Source organism: Haemaphysalis longicornis, unplaced genomic scaffold, assembly GCF_048455015.1.
Source record: "Haemaphysalis longicornis isolate Haplotype H1 unplaced genomic scaffold, Haemaphysalis longicornis Haplotype H1 scaffold_9, whole genome shotgun sequence".
NCBI classification, from domain to species: Eukaryota; Metazoa; Arthropoda; class Arachnida; order Ixodida; family Ixodidae; genus Haemaphysalis; species Haemaphysalis longicornis.
In genome coordinates this window covers 57,646,763-57,666,529 of record NW_027526460.1, presented here as the reverse complement: position 1 = coordinate 57,666,529, position 19,767 = coordinate 57,646,763, and the positions used below count along the sequence as shown (strand labels likewise).

The following is a 19,767-nucleotide window of genomic DNA, read 5'->3' as shown; positions in this document are numbered from 1 at the left end:
CGTCACAAGTTTCGGTAGCATAAGGCCTATAAGACAGACTTGGCGCACTTACGTTTGAGCTCTTCGACTTCGATTTCCTAGAGCAGCTTCTTTGGCGAGTCAGCGGGAGTCGAGTTTCTCGAAAGGCGTGGTGAAGCTAAGGCTCTCCGCGCAACTCTGCTTCTTTCAGAAGTGCTCCTCTATACGAAGCACGCGACGTCACTACACGTAGCCGGAGAGGAGTTCACGCTCCGCACGTATGCATGGAAGCGTAGACGGGAGGATGTGCGTCATGGTTTACATCACTACGATCCGACGAGAAGCATCGGCACTCCCTCCTTTGGTGCTTCGCGAAAAATGTTCGAAACAGGGAAAGGGTGGTGAAATCGTGGTGGAATCGCGGCGAAGTCGCATCGAAGCAGTGGTAAAGTTGAGAAGGCTTCGCAGTGAAATTGTGGCAAAGCCTATTCGTCGTAGAATGATTATCTACGCTAATGCAATCAGCGTTGTATTGGTTGGTGGCAGTGGGTATCCAACGGGCGGCCTTGCCTTCGCGACCACTGGAGGTAACCACCTCTACCTCCAGTGTTCACTGCAGCTAAACAGAAAAACGGCTGTCACACAAAAGTTGTTGCGCATCCTCGCTTAGCAGATGGTGCAACCTCGATGAACGGTGATCTTGCCATGCGGCGCTCATTCATGCTTATGCAGTAGAGTCCGCGCTAGCAGTGAGATTCCGGTTGTGTGTGAGACATGTGTTGCGCACTAATTTCGTTCCCGAACACTTCTCCTGAACCTCAACCTCGCTTTTCTCCCGCTCCAACCACCACACTCCTCCCGCTACACTCATGGCCACTCTATCATCACCCTCCCCACACACACCCTCACCTCTCTCTCTCTCTCCCTGTCCCTGTCCCTCCATGTCTCTCAATGTCTCTCAATGTCTCTCAATGTCTCTCAATGTCTCTGTCGCTCTCCCTGTCTGTCTCTCTCCCTGTCTGTCTCTCAATGTCTCTGTCTTTCTGTCTGTCACCCACCACCTCTCCTCGCCTTTCCTTGTCCACTTTCCCCGAAGCTTCCAAAAGGCGGTTGGCGTAAGAAACTAGAAGCGGGCAGACGTAACTGCAAAGTTGGTGCAGCAGTCCAAGCATTGCAATCGCAATAATAAAAGGTGTGTGCATGTATGCAAGATCCTACCTGGTCATCACTGCTTCTGGGCACTTAATTGTACGCGGAATTGCATCCAGCACGGTCTCGTGTGACGCCAGCGCTTACGATGAGGTTCAGCACAACACATTTCCCCGTTCCGAACACCTCCCAGTCAACTGCAGCGAACGGCTCAATCGGTTGTGGTTCAACAATTCAATTTCCACCAACAACTCCGCCAAAATTTATCTCGGTCGGTGCAGGAAAATAGAAACACCGCAAAACCATGGTGGAGTCGTGTAGCATGTTTCGCCTCAAATGACAAAGGCTGGTTATTGACAAAGGCTAATGACAAAGGCTAATGACAAAGGCTAAAATGACAAATGACAAAGCGCTAGTGTCTGTGTCTTCTTCTTCGCTGTCCTTGTTTAAGGCGCTGTTTCCCAGTTTAAAAATCAGTGTCCCAAAGAATAAGCGGTTCTCATTGCGTAAGACACCCTTTAATTTCCAACAACATCCCTTTTGAGGCATCGATCATCGGGAGCACCGGATCACGCATCCGTCCAAGGACAAATCGAGTGCGTGCCATCCGAGCGTGGTCTACGCCCACCTGTCGGCCGCCGTTACGAGCGTGTCGGCGCAGACGAGCTTCTCGCGTGGGGGGGAAATCCTGACTTGCATCATAAAACCGCCCGGCGTGCTGTACTCCGCGGAACTCACATCGGCAGCTTTCGCGACCGGAAGTCTGCAGCGAACGTGCTTGGCCGAGCGAGTGCGCGCGTAAACGGGGCGTGAGAACCGGAACTGTGCTGGAGCACCTCGCAATCGAACTTGGCATCCTTTCTTGCAGAACCGGACACAAGTTTATTTTTGCTTTGAAGCATAGCTTCTTTCAGCCTATTAGAGGGGCCATGAAGACAGAAGAAATGTTTGTTCAATTCCAAAGAAATAGCCTTTAGTAATGCCCGTGCGACACGTACACAAAAAATGACATTAGGTGCTTGATTCCTTGAGTTTAAATGCCATTAATTCGCTACTACACGCAAAAATCTAATGCCATTCGCTGTAATGTCATTTTTGGTTGGAGTTCCGCACAACCCATTCACCTACGCCAACGCCTTAAATCTGCCTACTCTCGAACGCGATGAGCACCAAATGAAGCCAACGAAACTCTCAGCACCAGAGTATTTACGCGGAAACGTAGCTGAACTTCGAAATAAGAAGATTTGCTGAGCACAATTGGAGGCGAAGTTTTCAAGAAGACGAAGTCCACTAGAACATCGGCAAAAGAAAAAAACATCGCGTTACTCTTCGTGTTAATTTTTTTCGGATTTCGCTACCGCTGGCTGGCGACGGCAGCTGCTGAACCCACTTTTAGAAACGGCTCACACCCTTTTTAAGGAAACACTATTTCTCATAACGCTTACTTTCACAAAAAACAGTTTTAACCCTTGTAAGACGTTTTCTATACGCTAAAGACTTCTAAAATATGAGTGAATTTCTCCTTTTGGTCACGATCACCATCACGCCTACAACATTGAATTCCTTTGCGTTTTCGCGTGTGCGCCGGCCCGTCCAAGTATTGTTATTCGTTATCTTAAGGCCTTAAGCACTTAATGTCATTTTTCGTGTACGTGTGGCACGGGTATAACTCAGCTTCATTCCAGGCGAAAAAGACGTCTTGTTAAACGGAGAAAATCGGTAAATATTGAAAAACTTTCAGGTTGCGCGTTACAGTAGCGTATTATAGGGAGAAGTGACGTAATATGGGCCAGCATTAAAAACGTACTTACGTTAGCATTCAACACCAAAACTAGAGTCCCCCCTACAATTGCGCAGTCACGTTCGTCTCAAGGCGGTGCACTACAGCCAATCACGTGAACGTGATTCCGTGACGTCATAGACACGTGGACAAAAATTAGTCTACCAGTCACCACAGCATCTGCTTTTCTTTGCGTCTAGATTGCTGGTTTTGGAGTTCGCGATAAAATTGTTATCAATGCTATCGGGACAAAGCAGCCTTTCTAAACTAACTAATCTTGTATGTTGTCTTCATGGCCCCTTTAACACAACCACGAGAACAGTTTTTCGAAGAAGTATGGGTGACTGCGAAAGAGGTTTCCCGAGATTGCCCACTTTGCCAGCGACAGCGGAAGAGGCGGATATTGCCCTTGCATTAGCACTACGGGCTTCCCCTGCGATCATAATCTCCGATTCGAAGACGGTCATTCGAAATTCCGCCCGGGGCCGCATTTCTCCCCTGGCACTCAAAATCCTTCTCCAAAATCCCCCCCTGACTCCCCCACCGAGCTGGTGTGGACCCCAGCTGGTGTGGGAGCCGTTCGAGGGCTCACCTTCCCAGCGGGTCTTAGCCTTGATCCCTTCCATGGAGCCCTGTCAGCTCGAGATCGGCTCCTTTCCTTTCACGAGATTACGACTCATTACCGCCTCTCCCGCCGTCTACGGTCCCCTGCCCACCCGGCGCTCTCTTACGCCGAAGAATGCCTATGGCGCTTAGTGGAGACGTACACTCTTCACCGCATGTACCCTTCACCCCACTGCCCCGCTTGTGTGGTGGTCCAAACCATGGATCACCTCCTCTGGCAATGCCCCCACAACCCATTTCCCCCATATCGAGATGGTGAGCACTGGGCGAGGGCGTTGGGCAGCTCGGATTCGGCGGTGCTAGATGCCATCGTCGCCCGGGCTGCCAAAGTCACCGGGGACCTTCCTCCCTCGGTCACCACCCCTCCCCCCAATTAGCCCTTGCGGCAATAAAAGTTTTGTCTTTCTCTCGCGCGCACACACAAAGCAGTCCCGGGAAGTGCGTACTCACGCAGCGCACAAAAGGACGCGGACGAAATGAAAACAAGGTCGCATTGGCGCGTGTCAAGGCGAGCGGCGGACGTTTCTAGTGAACACGCCGCCTACGTACAGCGGCAGGACTGCGTTATCAACAAATCTCGCGCCATCATTGACCTTCGTACGGCAGCGTACCTTCTGAGGTCGGTTTCAAATAAAAAAAAAAAGACGTCAGTAATACACTTGATTTTTTTAAAGGCGATAGTCTTTCTTGGGCTACCTAAACGCAGAAATTTTCGTCGGTCTGTATGTCTATCTATCTGTCTGTGACTTGATTCAGCCACCCGGACAAAGTCAAACGAATGCTGCGCAATAGTCATATTCTCACAGCCGAATCTAAACTCCTAAGTCCGGTTTTAATGCTCATACTTCTCAATATTGTTCAACAAGAACAAGGCATTACGAAAATATAAGGCATAAAATCAATACATGAGTGATATCTGCAGTGTTCTTTCATTAAAAATTTACGGATGCTTGCTTTCTGCGATAGCAAGCAAAATACTACATCAACAGCAGAAAACCGTCGCCTGCTGTTGCCCGCGGTGCGAGGCGGAATTCGAAAAAATCGAACGGTACCAGCAACGAAACGTTTCACTAGATAGGTTCCGCATTCCGCTCGGAACGCTCGTGGAGTAGGGCAACGTGGTTCTATAAACGTTGTGGTCGGGCGCCTCGATCCACGCGCGTCTCCGCCATACGGCAGCGCTGGGTATCGAGGCACCAGACTTGGAGCAGTGGAACGCGGTACATTTAAATTGGCTTGAACAAACCTCTGGCGTGTTATCTTGGAAAGAACGAGACGGGAGAGGAACAACATGAAAGGTGGACGGGAAAGAGAAGGGATGCATTTACTTGCCAGGGGCGAAAGTCGTCTGTCGTCTTGCGTCGACATTTGCAACGAAAGGAGCAGATACGCGGCCAATTTTTTTCTTCGATGTCAATTGTTTTACTACTTTTTTACACTTAGCTCCTACATAAGCTTTATACATAACGGCTCAAACTATATACCGAAAACTTCACCGTGACTGTATGTGTATGTGTCACCAATGCAGGTGCTTAACCCCGTAGTATGAGGCTCTTCTTCCTCATACCTTGGCTGATGCCCTCCATAGTCATCTGCTACCATTCGCCGGTCCCGTATTTGCACGATCATAACGCGACCTAGGTTGTAACGCGCAGGCAAATTTACTTGGGAAGATTCGTAAAAATGATTTGACGCCGATCCTTCCGATGCGACACCAGGTACGTGGCACTCGGAACTGTGGCAGCGAAACTCCCTTTGCATCATAAGCTTACCTATCCACCTGCGGCTGGTATTAAAACTGGAGCGGGAACATTCCAAGTACAGTAGACTCTCGATAAACGGAACTTCAAGGGACCGAAAAAAATTAGTTCCGTTTAACAGGAGTTCCGGTTATTGAGATAGATGCGTGAAAGTGCAAATTTATGTGCGTACACACTCGTAATACCATTGCATTGAACTCTAAGCACTAAAAAGTGGATGTAGCTGGTAGTTTTTTTTTTTTTTTTCAAAAAGCAAGAAAAATGCAAGAGGTTTAGGCACAGCATTCACAAAGTTGATTCGGCAACAATGCGTCGCTGTGCACTACAAAATGCATCAATTATTTTTGTTTGAGTCCTTGCAACTGCATCTTCACGGAGGCTAGAGGCCTCAATTTCACCAGCGCTTACGAGCCACTGACTTTATAAGACGGCCACGCGGTTATGAAGTGTGAACAACACCGCGATGGCACGAACAAGGCGGCAGGAGCTGAGTCCTGTAACTTCGGCGTCAAATCGAGACCGAACGACTGGAACAAGAACTGCAATGTTGCATTCGTTGCGCTAACACGGCTGACCACTAACTAGACGAGGCTTACGAGGCCAACGAGGCTAAAAAAACACGGGGGATGAAGAAAAAACGAAACAGCTAGAACCGTAAAAAGCTGAAAAGCCTTATGATAACGCGCACACAAATTTGGGGGCTACTTTGAGCAAACAAAGGGTACTCGTTAGAATTGTGCAAATACGGTCATTTATATTATAGCGCTATAACAAACGCTGTACCGAATTGTGAAATACAGAAGCAACAGTATACGGTCCATAGCTTCAGTCCTATCTGGGTGATAGGCCGTGCGACAACTCGGTCGGTGGTGATTCTATAACGTGGTGCACGTCAAAAACCTCCGAATACACTCGGTAAGCTGCATTTTTGCCGACACTGGCTTCAGGTTAGCTGACTACCGCCGCCAGAGGCGTGCTGTTGAATGCCCTCCCAACTCTGATGGAGGCTGTGACGCAGGCGTTACATGGGTAATTCATTGCTTTTCCGTCGCCGTCTGCCTTCAGACATCGATTATGTGACAAAAAAAAATATCTCGAATGCATATACGCGCTGGGGCTGGATTTTCACGTTAACCCGAGTTCTAAAACCCAGGCGTGTCACAAACACACTCGAATCTATTTGCTATTGCAGGTGTCCGTGAAAAGTCGGTCTCAAGCGCGCCGTCAGTACCATATTTGAAGCAAGGATTTATGTTAAAATCGAGGTCCTCCCCTCTAACGGTGTCCCCGCAGTATTCCTAGTGGCTATTCTATATGCACAAGAAGTTTGCGAAACTTCCTCGAACAAAAAGTCCAGGGAAATATGCCCCTCCCCTAAACAACGCATAATTACGTCAAGGCTTATGAATGAGGCGTGCGGGATATCTCCGTGCACAGGGTGGAATTCGAGTCTGGTTACTTAACACTGCGCTCAATGGAAAGAAGTTGGAGCGGATGTAATTAGAGGTCTGCTTCGTAGAGATTACGAAGCAGTTTGTCTCTCCAGGTCTACTTTCGACCACGACGTTGTCTACTCGCCAAGCTTTTTCAGAACAAAGGCGGAAGAAAAGTAAACGAAAATTATTTCCTGTGCTTTTGCCGCTCTGTTTAAGTATGCTGCGCCCCAACGCTGCGACCAGTCATGGACTTCAAAGTAAGGGGGCGCTTTAACTTGGATTTCCCTTGCTTCTGTGCTCTCAGACAGCGCACTCACAAATACAGAGATGTAATGACCGGTATGCGATTTTCTTGACAAGCACGCCACACCCTGCATGTAACTTGTGGTCATCCTTATGACTTCTTTCATTGTTCGATTAACTATTCCTTATTGACGCCGAAAAGCATGCGAGCGCTTACGCGACGAATAGCTTTATGATCAGATTCAATCAAGATAGCTTCACTGTTTACTCACACACCTTTTTAGGCCAGACGCTTGTAGTGAACCATTTTATTTAATTATAAATCCCAAAAGTATTGATATAGGCTTATTATAACTCGATTTTATCGGTTCTAAACGAAAACGTCGAAACGAAGGACCAACTATTTTGCGTCCCCATTCGCAGCAAGTTCTTTTTGCCAACCCCAGAGTTCCGGCATCCGAAACACTTCCTTAATGTAGAGCCGCAGTGATGTGCAGTGAAGATGGGGCAGTCTTCCTCCAAACAAAGCAATGTGCCTCCAGCCTGACTCAAACAAACAAACACTAAAGCGAGTATAAATCCTGCCTTAGGCTGCCTTCTCTGACGACTCTCGGGACGCCATGATTTTTTCCCAGAGCAAAACGAAGCCTCTTCCGGCTTTATGGAGAACAATGTGAGGCGACCTACTTAACTATGCTCGCCACCTCCCGCCCCCTTTTTCTAGAGTCAGGCCCTTATTTATGGCCTCTTCGAGGCCACGCGACCATGAATGCGCGGCCTAGTTTGTCGTTTTCGGCGCAGCAGTCCGGAAACGGGCGTTCCAGTTATGGGAGCCGCTGAACAGCATGGGGGGAGTGTTTCCTCAGTGTTTACTGCTTCGCGCTTGCCTTTTGCGAATTCCCCCCCTCTCTCTCTCTCTCTCTCTCTCTCTCTCTCTCTCTCTCTCTCTCTCTCTCTCTCTCTCTCTCTCTCTCTCTCTCTCTCTCTCTCTCTCTCTCTCTCTCTCTCTCTCTCTCTCTCTCTCTCTCTCGCGAATTCCCGTTCGTAAACACGGCGTCCTTCGTCGTTTATACACACCCGGTTTCGTCGGGCACGTATTGTATATCCTCTCATTGTCTTACCACCGCCTGCTTCATGGACACCTCATCCTCCTGTCACTTCCTCTACATCGCTCTTTGTTCTCTCAGTATTTACTTCATTATGCACTCGAAAGTCTTTCAAAGAGCTTAGCGATGGTCAGAAGATCCGTTGACCCAGAGTTGGTGAGTGACGGTCCTGCGGCTTACTTTGATCGCCAGACTGTAGGCTTCACTGGGTAGTAAAGAGTACGGCCTAAGTCACGACTCATTTTCGCAGTAACTTACCTTTATCATTACAGGACACATCCAGTTTCAGAAGTATCGACTAATCTCATCGTTAATGAAGACAGCGCCTACCGCACTTCAAGAGACGTCCACAGGATGAATGTGTACCGCGGCACTGTGATCATTTCAAGCCTCATTTTCCACGTGCCTTTCGAGACATGAATGCGGATGGCAGCTACTTGCGCCTAATAGAGGCCACGTGCACAATGTCAGATGAGTATCGATCCGCCGCGACGCATATTCTCATTATTAAGACGGTGGCATTCATGTCAGCCGGGTCCTGTAACCTTTCATCGTTGCCTGCCAGCACACTTATTCATTTGACAATACAGCAGGGCAAAAATTTGGCCCAAGCAGGAGTGGGTAGAACGTGGAATGGACGACACTATTCACATAAAGAAGGTTACACATATTGAAAGAACGAATAAATGTTCGTCCCCAAAATTTAATAAGAGAAATGTTTTTCTAACTCACTGACGAAATTGGAACAAAGAAATAATTGTGCAGGAAGTGAATTCCAATCTTCAATTGTTTTGAGTGAAGAAACTGTACTTGTAGCTATTTGTTTTTGCGAAAGATTGGAGCCAATGAATGTTGGTGATTGTGACGAGTCCTCCGCGTTGCGAGAGTTTTTGCGAAGATTGGAGCCAATGAATGTTGGTGAATGTGACGAGTCCTCCGCGTTGCGAGAGGTTTTACACGATCGGGTAGCTTTAATTTAATTTTTCCTGAAAGGCAGTTGTGGAAGAAGGCAATGCGACTAATTTTTCGACGAGTTCCCAAGGTGTGAATTTGATTATCATGCATTAACTGCGTAGGGGAGTCCTCGCTTTTGTACTTCGTTTCCCAGAACGCCGTACATTACGCCTGCGCCTCAACGCATGTTTCACCCCGACGCATTAGGCTGCTTGAACAAACATTTTTCTGAACAACAAATACCTGCGCAAAGCCTGTCGTGTGACCGCCCGAACCTCACCGGCCCTTTGCTATCAACAAGCGCACGGAACATCGGAGAAAGAAAGAAAAACGAAAAAAAGCGGAAGGCTAAGCTCACTGTATACTAAACTCAAGAAAACAACACAAAAGGCATGTGTCGAACTACTTGTTATTCCGCGCTTCCCGACTTCGAAAAGAAAACGAAGAAAGCGAGAAACTTCCCGGACTGCTGCAATAGTAGCCACGTTGCAACGAAAACCGGCTCCCCGTGTGCAACGCGGCGCGGGAAATCCTGGCTGCGCCTACGAAGGCCGAGAAATAGCGCGACCTAGAGTTCCTCTATATAGCTATATAGAGGAACTCTAGCGCGCCACCACGAAATACCGCGCGCTCCAAACTGCAAATCATGTCTGACTAATGTGCACGGAAAGTGCGCTCTACATTTTTAATGCCATTCTTATGCTCGGCGAGCCTTGGGTCTGGTTACATTATTTATTCGTAGCAACTTTCGCAGGTTCCGCCACTGTGTATACCGAACGTCGGAGCTTCTCTGCATTATTAATAAAGAGCTAAGAAAGCTGCGAGTACGGAACGCAGAATTGGAGAAAAGAAAAAAAACGTGATGCGGCGAAAAGAGAGGGAACTCGGTCCGCGATTCAGGAGATTCAAGGCATTATAAATGAATGCTGCAACACTATCGTGAGAACAATACCAATACAATGTATTACACACATCCGGGATAACTATCACTAGGGAAAGGTTATTCGACGATGGCGATCCAAAAAAATAATACTCAGAAGATTCCGAATTGTTACATGGCAAGATACACAGTCATTCACAATTAATGGTCGTGACACTTACTAACAGAAAACTAGCCAGTTACTTGCCCCAGGATAAACTAGTTACTTATTACTGTTTACTAACTGGCCACGCATAACCCAGTAAAAAGCTACGCGGGACAATGTGGATCTGCTCAGCACGCAGCTCGACATACTCATTCAACAAGCACATATCCCACGTAGACAACCAAAAAATAAATTGAGCAATAAAACCAACGAGTTGTGAGAAGAGAATTTATTATAAAACCACATATCAGCACGCAGCGACTAGTGGTAACAGCGCTGCCCGAAAGAAAAACAAAATCCAATCAGTTTCCAAATACTCCGGGCAGTCAACACTTTGCACGACAAATGTCTATGGTGGTAAAACAAGCTACTCAGAAATCAATCCATAAAAAGTTCACATGCGTTCACAGAAAGAGTTCATAAATTCGTTGAAAGTCAATACGGCACAACAGGGATGCTTAGGATGTTGTTCCTGGCCACTATGAAACGCGTGGACCAGCGTAACAGGAAGGATTCTTCGCCTAAAACTGCCAACTCATTTTCCAAGTGACTCATAAGGATTGACCGCACACGCCACAACAATGGAAACATCGCCCGTTGCGGTCGGGCGCGAAGACACGCGGCACCACGATTTCGCCACAATACAAAAGCCCCAGCACACATCAGGAAGTTCACCAATGTGTCATTTGAACGTGTGCTCATTCTAAGTGTAACACCAAACAACCTGCTTAGCAAAGTCCAAAACGTTACCGCTACACGACACTGAAACAAGGCATGTTCCAATGTTTCAGTGTGCCCGCAGTGCGGGCACCGTGAGGAACGCACAATGCCGAATCTCGCCGGACGGTCACACGTTGGAAGAACTTGCCATCCACGAAACCATCCGAAATCCCTAACATCAGAAGGAAGCCCCGTCGAAGTCAGCTGATGCCAACGGACACCGCGTGATCTTGCTGTCTGCTGATTATCTAATTGGTTTATTGCCAATTTTTCGCACAATTCGCTTGCTGTACTTTCTCTGAAATTTAGGCTTGGCAAGGTAGACTGGACGTTCCTCAGTGTTTTGACTACATAGGCATAAAATGGCGGTGACTGCTCAGCAGAGGGACCGGCAATGCGTTCGTCATAAAACATTGAGCGGTAAGTTCCCAGAAAGTACTGCAGAAGCGCCCTCCCTGGGTACTCGGTTGAGTCCACAAGGTCGAACACTGCGCGTGCGGCCAGCACGCTACACATGGTTTGCAAGCAAGGCAGACTGAAACCACCCATTGACTTGGGCAGTCTCAACAGCGCACGCGACACTGTTTCTGTCTTGCCCGCCCAAAAGAACGACCCGAACTTCGTGGCGAGCTGACGGGTGAAATGGCGCGGCGGTTTCGCTACGTAAACGAGTTGCACGAGGAGAGCGAGTACAACTTAGTTAAGACATACATCTGCTCTTCTTGCTTTTATAGCCAGCAGCGGAAAGTCCTCTGATAGAGTCGGTGGACTTGTTGCAAAAATGAAATATTTTAGCGATAATTTTAGAACTACGCATTCTAATGTGAGCATATACAAGTCAGCATGTGGATTTGCAAAACTTTTTAATCGTGATTTGGAGTGGGAAAAGTGCTGTAGTTATTACGTTTAATAATTCATAGAATTTTATGCTATCAGTGAATGTTAGTGTCAAACAAGCAGCAGTTACTGAGTGCATTGTCTATACTAGTAACGGTTCCACACTTAGTGGTAGGACCTACGTACCCTTCTGGGGGTAGTAAAGTTCATAAGGAGTTAGTAAATATACAGCCGGTACTACTTTTTTACGGTGTGTGTGTGTGTGTGTGTGTGTGTGTGTGTGTGTGTGTGTGTGTGTGTGTGTGTGTGTGTGTGTGTGTGTGTGTGTGTGTGTGTGTGTGTGTGTGTGTGTGTGTGTGTGTGTGTGTGTGTGTGTGTGTGTGTGTGTGTGTGTGCGTGTGCGTGTTCTTTTTCGTGCTACCAGAAGAGCCACCGTACTGCAAACACCGTGCGGTAAAGAAAGTAAGAGCTTACGCACGCGCGTTAATTGGTTCCCCGATAAAAGAGATCCGGGGCGGACTTCTCGGTTTTGTCCATTTTATGTCCGCTTCGAAGTCTCCACTTCAAGCGAGCCCTGATTGGCTGAAAGCAGATGACCGGATGTGACGCAAAACAAGCGAGGCGATATCATTGGTCTCGGAAGCCTCGCTGGTGCAATTACGTCATCCTAAACGGATGAAAAACGGACATCTTTGAAACAGACACAACTCAGAATTCCGGCCCTGGCAGGAAAGCTACCGGGCGATGTGTATTTTTAACAGAAACGACACACGGAAGCGTGGAGTTACGATATTGTAATCTAAGAGGAAAAGATGGCCTTCTAATGTAAATGTTATTATCAAGGGAGCTTAAGACCGTGGTTTAACGGCGCATGCTCGTACACAGGCTGCAAAGAATGGCGGCCTATGTCAATAACACCCGAAGCGCGGCTACAGCCACATACGACAAGCACAATGCCGCTGCGCTTCGAACAGGATCAGTCGCTTGCAAAGCTTGCAGGGAAACGTAAGTACACAGGTCAAAATTGTTAACAACAACGCGCGAACGCGTGGCCATCGATACATGCAGTGCAGCCTCGTGATAGCCAAGGGCGTGCCCAACGAGATTAGGGGACGGCTCTGCGGCAGCCAGACATATCAAAGGTATTGTTTCTTTTGCTTTTCACCTTGGCAGGCAGCGCGAGAAGCGAACGCGTGATTTATATTGCGGGTTAATACACTATAAAATTACTCACAAAGCACTGGGCACACCCTACTACGCATGGTTGCGCACGCGTTCTCAAGCTTCACTGCACTGAAAATGAATATATGTGCTGAAGAACCGTGCCGAAGGTGACATTGCAACTGCCCTAGTTATCAGCCGTAGATAATTTCAAAAAAATTGGCCGCGCATCTGCTCCTTTCGTTGCAAATGTCGACGCAAGACGATAGTCGACTGGCGCCCCTGGCAAGCAAATGCATCCCTTCTCTTTCGCGCTCACCTCTCAGGCTGTTCCTCTCCCGTATCATTTCTTCCAAGATAACACGTTAGAGGTTTGCTCAAGTCAATTTAAATTTACCGCGTTCCACTGCTCCAAATCGGGTGCCTCGATGCCAGCGCTGCCAGACGCGCGTGCTTCGAGGCACCCGACAACAACGTTTATAGAACCACGTTGCCCTATTCCACGCGCGTTCCAAGGGGAACGTGGAACCATCTAGTGGAACCTTTCCTTGCTGTTGCCGTTTGATTTTTTCTAATTCCGCCAGACAGCGCGGCCATCAGCAGGCGACGGTTTTCTGCAGTTGATGTAGTATTTTGCTTGCTATTGCTAAAAGCAAGCATCCGTAAATTTTTAATAAAGGAACACTGCAAATATCACTTATTTATTTTCTGCCTTATATTTGCGTAACCTTGTTCTTGTTCAACAATGTTGACAAGAAAGAACATTAAAATCAGACTTCGACGTTAAGATTTGGTTGTAAGTATATAAGAGTACTGCGCAACACCTGCTCAACTTTGGTCGGCTGGCTGAATCGAGTAACAGACAGACAGACAGACACACAGACAGACAGAGACAGACAGACAGACACACAGACAGACAGACAGAGACAGACAGACAGACACAGACAGACCAAAATTTTCCCGTTGAAGTAGCCCAAGAAAGACTATAGTCTTTAAAATGGGCGTTGGCCGCTGTAACGGTGGGGGACTGTTTATGTGGAAAATCGCCCCCCCCCCCCTCCTCCTAGCAAAAACGGAAGCATCCGCAAAGTCTTTCTCATAGCTGCCACGGCGCCATCCACTAATCTCGCTGGTCACGCCCTTGGCTATCACCCGGGTGCACTGCATGTATCGATGGCCACGCGTTCGCGCGTTGCTGTTGACAGTTTTGACCTGTGTACCCTTCGGTTGCGCTAGAAGGCAGATTAACGTCATCAATAATGAAATTATGATCGCTATCGCAGTCATCACACTGTTGAGTTTAGTAAAGCTCTCATTAGCAAACGCAACATATTATCGCTCATCAGATGCCAAAATCAGAGCGTGCAAGTGAGCATATATAGTTGCGGGAAAAATAAAATACAGCGGTTGCATGCGACTTCAAACTTTCAGGAGTGCTGTCAGCTGGGCTTGTTGGTACTGTTCCATGCATGACGACTAACAGCGCGAAAAGTGGACGAAAAACACGAAAAGGGGGAGACGTAGGTTGAAATGCAATTGTTATAATCTGTACGCCGGTGTCAGCAGCTAGGGTGTTTCTTTCTCTCTCTTTTCTTTTCGCACATGCTCTGTGAGGATGCGACGTATGTATATATTTTAGCGTTTTTTTTTTTCTCGAATAAAGTCAGTTGAAATTCAGCGCTTGTTTGTGTGTCCCCCTTTTCGTGTTTTTCGCCCAGTTTTCGCGCTGTTAGCCGTCATGCTTCAAACTTCCCACTCTGTAGTGCGAACGTGCGTGCTGTTGAGAGCCAACAAATAAGGTTTTGTTTGCGTTCCTTCACGCTGTGACGATCGAACTTTTTTTTTTTTTTTTCACAGATTTCAAGAACAGTAAACTGCCGCTGACTTGGTGCTCTGCATGGTGTGCACCGCGAACCACAGTTCATGGGCACGACTATAGCGCATATGCGCAGATTTACCGTGAAACGCAACACGGTGCGACGATGAGTGTGCGTCGGAACAGTGAATTTCAGAGGATGCGGGCCCAGCTTCTATACTTCGACGTGTTCCCCTGTGCAAACCCGCTTCCTATGCGACGCGAATCACGACACATTGTAAACTTTGGTTTTATTATTTTGGTTTCCTTTTCATTAAAAGAGATACCGAAGTTCGATGATTTGCGCCCACAGTCAACATGATAACATGTTCACATCAGGGTAGGCTTACGCACCGAAGCTGCCCCTGGGTCATGGGTGCACTGTAGCCCAAGTCTGTGGAAACGGGGGATACCTTGGGTTTTGTAGCGTACGCCGATCTCTATTGAATACAAGTCACTTGTACTTCAAATCCCATAAACGGTGCTTCCGGTTGTCATATACCGCGGCGGGAGGTTTGTGGCGCGCATCAAGGATAAAATGAACCACAGAAGGCGTATTTAAATTAGGACTGCGTAAAAATCGGCTGTTTAATGCAGATATAAAACCGCCTCAAAATGTACCGTGTTCCTCCCTTGCTTCTCACGTGTCAAGACCGCGATTTCGTGCTCTGATGCAAACCGCTCGCAACGAGTGCGCACCGCACTGGGCGTTAACAACCACAGATCAGAATTGCTCTCACCTCCCTCTCTTTTGCGTGCGAGAGGCTAATAGCCCAATACATATAGCCCGATGGAGAAAGTGGTAGACAGTGACACCCAGTCTTACTGACATTGTGACCGACATATCAGGGCCAAAATATTGCGGGATGTGTACTTCAGTAGAACACACTGTTAGGCAAGTCGGTTCATATTTGGTTTAAGATTAGAGCGCGACCAGGGCAACTACAAACAGGGCGCTTATCACGTCGTCTCCCTGTTTGTCGTTGTCCTAGTCGCGCTCTAATTTTTCCCCGGATAGCCATCGGATAGAAAGGCGCCTGACAAACGCGTCCGTACAAGACGTCAACCAAAGCAACCAGAGGACCTCGTTGGTGTTTTTTTTTTTCTTTTTTTTTTTTTTTTTTGACATGACAGGATAAAATGTGCGTTTAAGCCTCCAGCAGAGGATACGGGGAGAGTTCGAGAGGATTGTTCGGCCGCATCACTCACCCGATTCCCTGAGCGTCAGACGGGGCCAGCAGCGAAAGGCAGCAGGTCGCGAGCAGCCCCGTTACGACGGCGAGTAAATCCATGCTTGCGGTGAAGACGACAGCGGCGGCGGCTGTGCTCCCACACGCGCGGTCCCTACGTGAGCAGCGGCCGACTGGCTTGGGTCCAGCCGGAGGCGCTCGCGACGACCAGCCAGCAGCCTTGCGGAGCGGCCTCTGATTCACCCGGCGTGGCACACGCGAAAGTGCGCGGCCGAGAGTGCGCACCGCGCGGCACCAGCGGAGACAAAACACCCCCGTCGACGCAAGGTCGATCGCCGGCGCTGAACCGACGACGACGCGTGCGCGGACGCACCTTTTCGCGGGAGAGCACGTTGTGCGTTAGCGGAGTTCGGCGGAAATGCACAGCTTAGCGTGAATCTGTGCTGACTCAGTTTAAAATGCTCACTCGGCTACGTGTAGACACTGACTTCGTCGTGATAAGAAGGCCTCTTTTGAGTGCTGTTTGGAGCTGTTGCGACGGTTAAGATCCTTCAGCGACCTCCTTTCCATCAAGCGGCCGTGGTTCAGCTGTGCCGGCCTCCGTAGATAATACATGGGCCTTTTCAGAAGCCATAGCGCGGCTAATATTTGGCGTATACTTATGTAGTGAGTGGCAACTTCTTCCGCCGTCGAAAATGGAGGGAATGTTGCGGACAGGTTTCTCACCTAGGATATTGATTTTTTACAAACGAGTAAGAAATATGAGCAAAAATACAGTAATACCTTGTTATAACGAAGTCAACAGAACGGCGGAAAATTTTGTTATAAGCGGTATTTCAATATAAGCGACCACTTGAGAAAAGCTAAAGTAGTTTAACTTTAATTTCGCCACAACTACGAGGAATAAAAACACAATGTATTCGGTGAAGCAAAATTTATTCAAGTGCAAAAAAGGCAGTGAGGTTTGGCTGTTTTATGTCCTTGCAGGGCGCGAGCAACCCCTTCTCCAATTTGACCAGGCAGTGACTGGCGTCCGAACGCCTCGCAAGACTGCAGAGCGAATAAGGAGGAGAAGGCAGTGGCCACTTTTATAGGGGTGGGGGGTTGGCGGGCGTCACGGTACGCTGCGAGAGGTTCGCGTTGGGAAGGGTCGCAAATTGCGTGGCTCGAGTCCGAGGTTGTTTTTGTTGAGCCCAAAAAACATTGTGGGTACACAGCGCATTCATGAAAACTGACCAGTTTTTCACTAGGGGCCTTGCTTGATCACTGGGCAATTTTTTTTCGAGGTGTGCAGCCGTGAAGTTTGCAATACAACAGTTTTTTGGCGCCAGGCTGTCGACGACACTGCTAATTCTACGCTTCGAGCGTCAGTGTTTGCGCCACGTCACGTCCACGCCATTGACCAATGTCTAAGAACAAAATTCAATCACCCTACCACGCATTTGGACCGTTTGTCTAAAGTCGGATGGCGCGAATCGAGCATGACCGGCTCAAGAAAATCGCCGGGGAAACACCAGCTTGTTAACCCGCCATGTTCACCGCCTGACTCGCCGCTGGGTCGCCTCCGCTCGCCACTTCGCTCTCAGCGGGTCCAGCTCTTCGTGCGCTTGTAATGCGGCCCGAAATGCACGCGTTTGGGTTGGGAACAGAATAAATTTCGAATAAAGCGATATTTCGAGTAAAGCGATTTCGTTATAAGAAGGGATTACTGTACGTAAGTCTTTACGTAGAAATACATATAAATACGTAGGGCTTCGGGGTTTCTGTGTTTCTACATGCCGCAGGGACGTACCCAGAGGGGGGGCCCGGGGGGCCCGGGCCCCCCTCCCCGAAAGTTTTTGGGCCATACCCCCCTTTCCCGCGCCACCTCTCATCGTCCCTCGCACACATTGTAAAGCGACGCCATACAAATCCTGGGCTTGATAGCTATTTCAGGCGTTTTTTTTTTTTTTTTTTCGGAATGAGCCAAATCCACCTAAGGAGAATTTGAGGGGGGAAAATGAAAGTTTGGAACCGGACCTAAATGCAGTGCTGTAAAAACTATTAAATGACATGTTTCACATAACAACGTGAGGGTTCGAGCTAGTTGGTACTCCATAGTGAAAATTTAAAGCGCAACAAATTTAGACACAAGACAGGGACAAGCGCTTGTCCCTGTGTCATTCGTCTTGTGTCTAAATTTGTTGCGCTTTAAATTTTCACTATGTTTCACATGTCAGCTAGGGGAAATCTATAGTGACAAGAAATTAAGAATTATGCGGAGAATTTGAGCAATATTAAGATAAGTTCAGATTTGGCTCGTACTCATTTGAAACAGACAAGTTGGTGCGGCATTCTTATGAAAACTACTTTGGAATCGACTTTCAAGAACGGTACGATACAGGTTTAAGCAAAAAAGGCAATAAACATGCAACAGAGCTTAAAAAACAGCTCTTTTTGAATCGCTTAGTATGGTACTTTTTTGGGCACGCCTGAAAACACTCATGAAGCTCTTCATTGCCTTGCCATAAATTTCCAAAACGCTTTACAAGAAGCCTGCTCAAATCATCTTCCATGGCATGCCATGGCTTGTAAGAGGCAGCTAATTGTTAGGTACGTAAATGGGAAATATGGGAGTAATAACAATAATAATAACCAGATTTCGTTCACTTCCTCTTCCGTTCACGTTATCGTAGTCGTGTGTCGGCAAATCATTTGCCGATCTCCTCATTGCTGTCTGAACTCATGGTAAGCCAGCTCTCAAAAGCAAAAAAAAAAATTACGCAAAAACGCACAAAACAGCCCGAAACGTCACACCAACGCGAAAGCCCATTGGGCAAATGAATTTGGCTCATTTTGATCCATGCCACAGCAGGGCCTGGCTCATTTTCCACGCGACGTAAGATCTGCGTACACGTTTGCAGGGAATTGTCTCAACTATTTATTTGCCATATTTTTTTAGGGGAAAGTTGCCCGGATTTTCTTGGCAGTGCAGTTTTACCTGACTTAGTTTTGCTTTGTGGCTTAGGTTCATTTCGAAAAAAAAGATGAATCATTTGGTGGTCAACGTGGGATTAAAAAAAAAACAGGCGAGGTATGTTTGCTCCGTTTACGCGGAAGCCAGTACCGCTGTACACTGGCTTCGTGCTCTGCTGCCAGCCTGCCACTTGCAATTCGCTGCACCCCCTTTACCCTGTTTGTCTGTAATTGGTGCTTCGGTTCTCTCAGACAGCAGTAACTTATCGCTTGTTTCGCCAGGGTGGCGGTTTCAGCGGCTCGGGTCGCATGTGTTTTGGTGGGGAAGAAAATGTTTGTCTTTGAGCATTCAACAAATCCCTCCATCCTAGCGCGCCGTACGATACTATCGCCCATGCCTGGTGTTTGTGGCTCAACGAATTCCTTCCCTGAGCCGAACTCACAGCGCATTTTTCACTAGTTTTCGTGGAAATGCTGCTTTTGTGTTTGTCGGTAAGAAGGGTAAGAAGTCTTCTTGCCGCCGAGAAACCCACTGTAGGGTTTCTCTGCGCAATGCCTTCCAACGTCTGGCTCGCGCACGTGTGCAGCGTCTGCCGAACAAGCCAAGGCGACACAAGGGCTTGGAACCGGATGGCGACGAGCGGAGTGGCGCGAGGGGATAATTGACCCGACCGTCCGGCGCCTCTAACATTACGCCCGCTTAGGGAAAGCTACCGTGGGAGTACAAAAGCCTTGTTCCACAGTCGCCACGTCCGTCTGGACAAGAAGGATCGCTCAAAAATGAAGCGCAACAACGTTACCAAGCCCGGCGACGGCAGGATGACAAATTGAAGGTGCGCATCGCAGTTGTACGGCGGCAAGAGACACCGGCGGCATTCCGTTGGACAACTAAAGGCAGTGACAGCGGCACTGTTGATTGACAGCCATTGTGGTTAATGGCTGCTATGCACAACG

At 48.1% G+C, this 19,767-nt stretch overlaps 1 protein-coding gene across 1 annotated transcript in view; it reads right to left on the bottom strand.

Annotated features, from left to right (window-relative positions):
• The window catches only part of LOC144152751 (glycine receptor subunit alpha-2-like), a 55,488-nt gene extending 39,227 nt beyond the window's left edge, over positions 1 to 16,261 (bottom strand). Inside the window, exon 1 of the mRNA XM_077684176.1 lies at positions 15,878 to 16,261. Within this exon, the coding sequence (XP_077540302.1) occupies positions 15,878 to 15,960 (83 nt within the window). The 5' untranslated portion in view covers positions 15,961 to 16,261. The remainder of the gene's footprint in view (positions 1 to 15,877) is intronic.
• Positions 16,262 to 19,767: the final 3,506 nt, after the last annotated feature.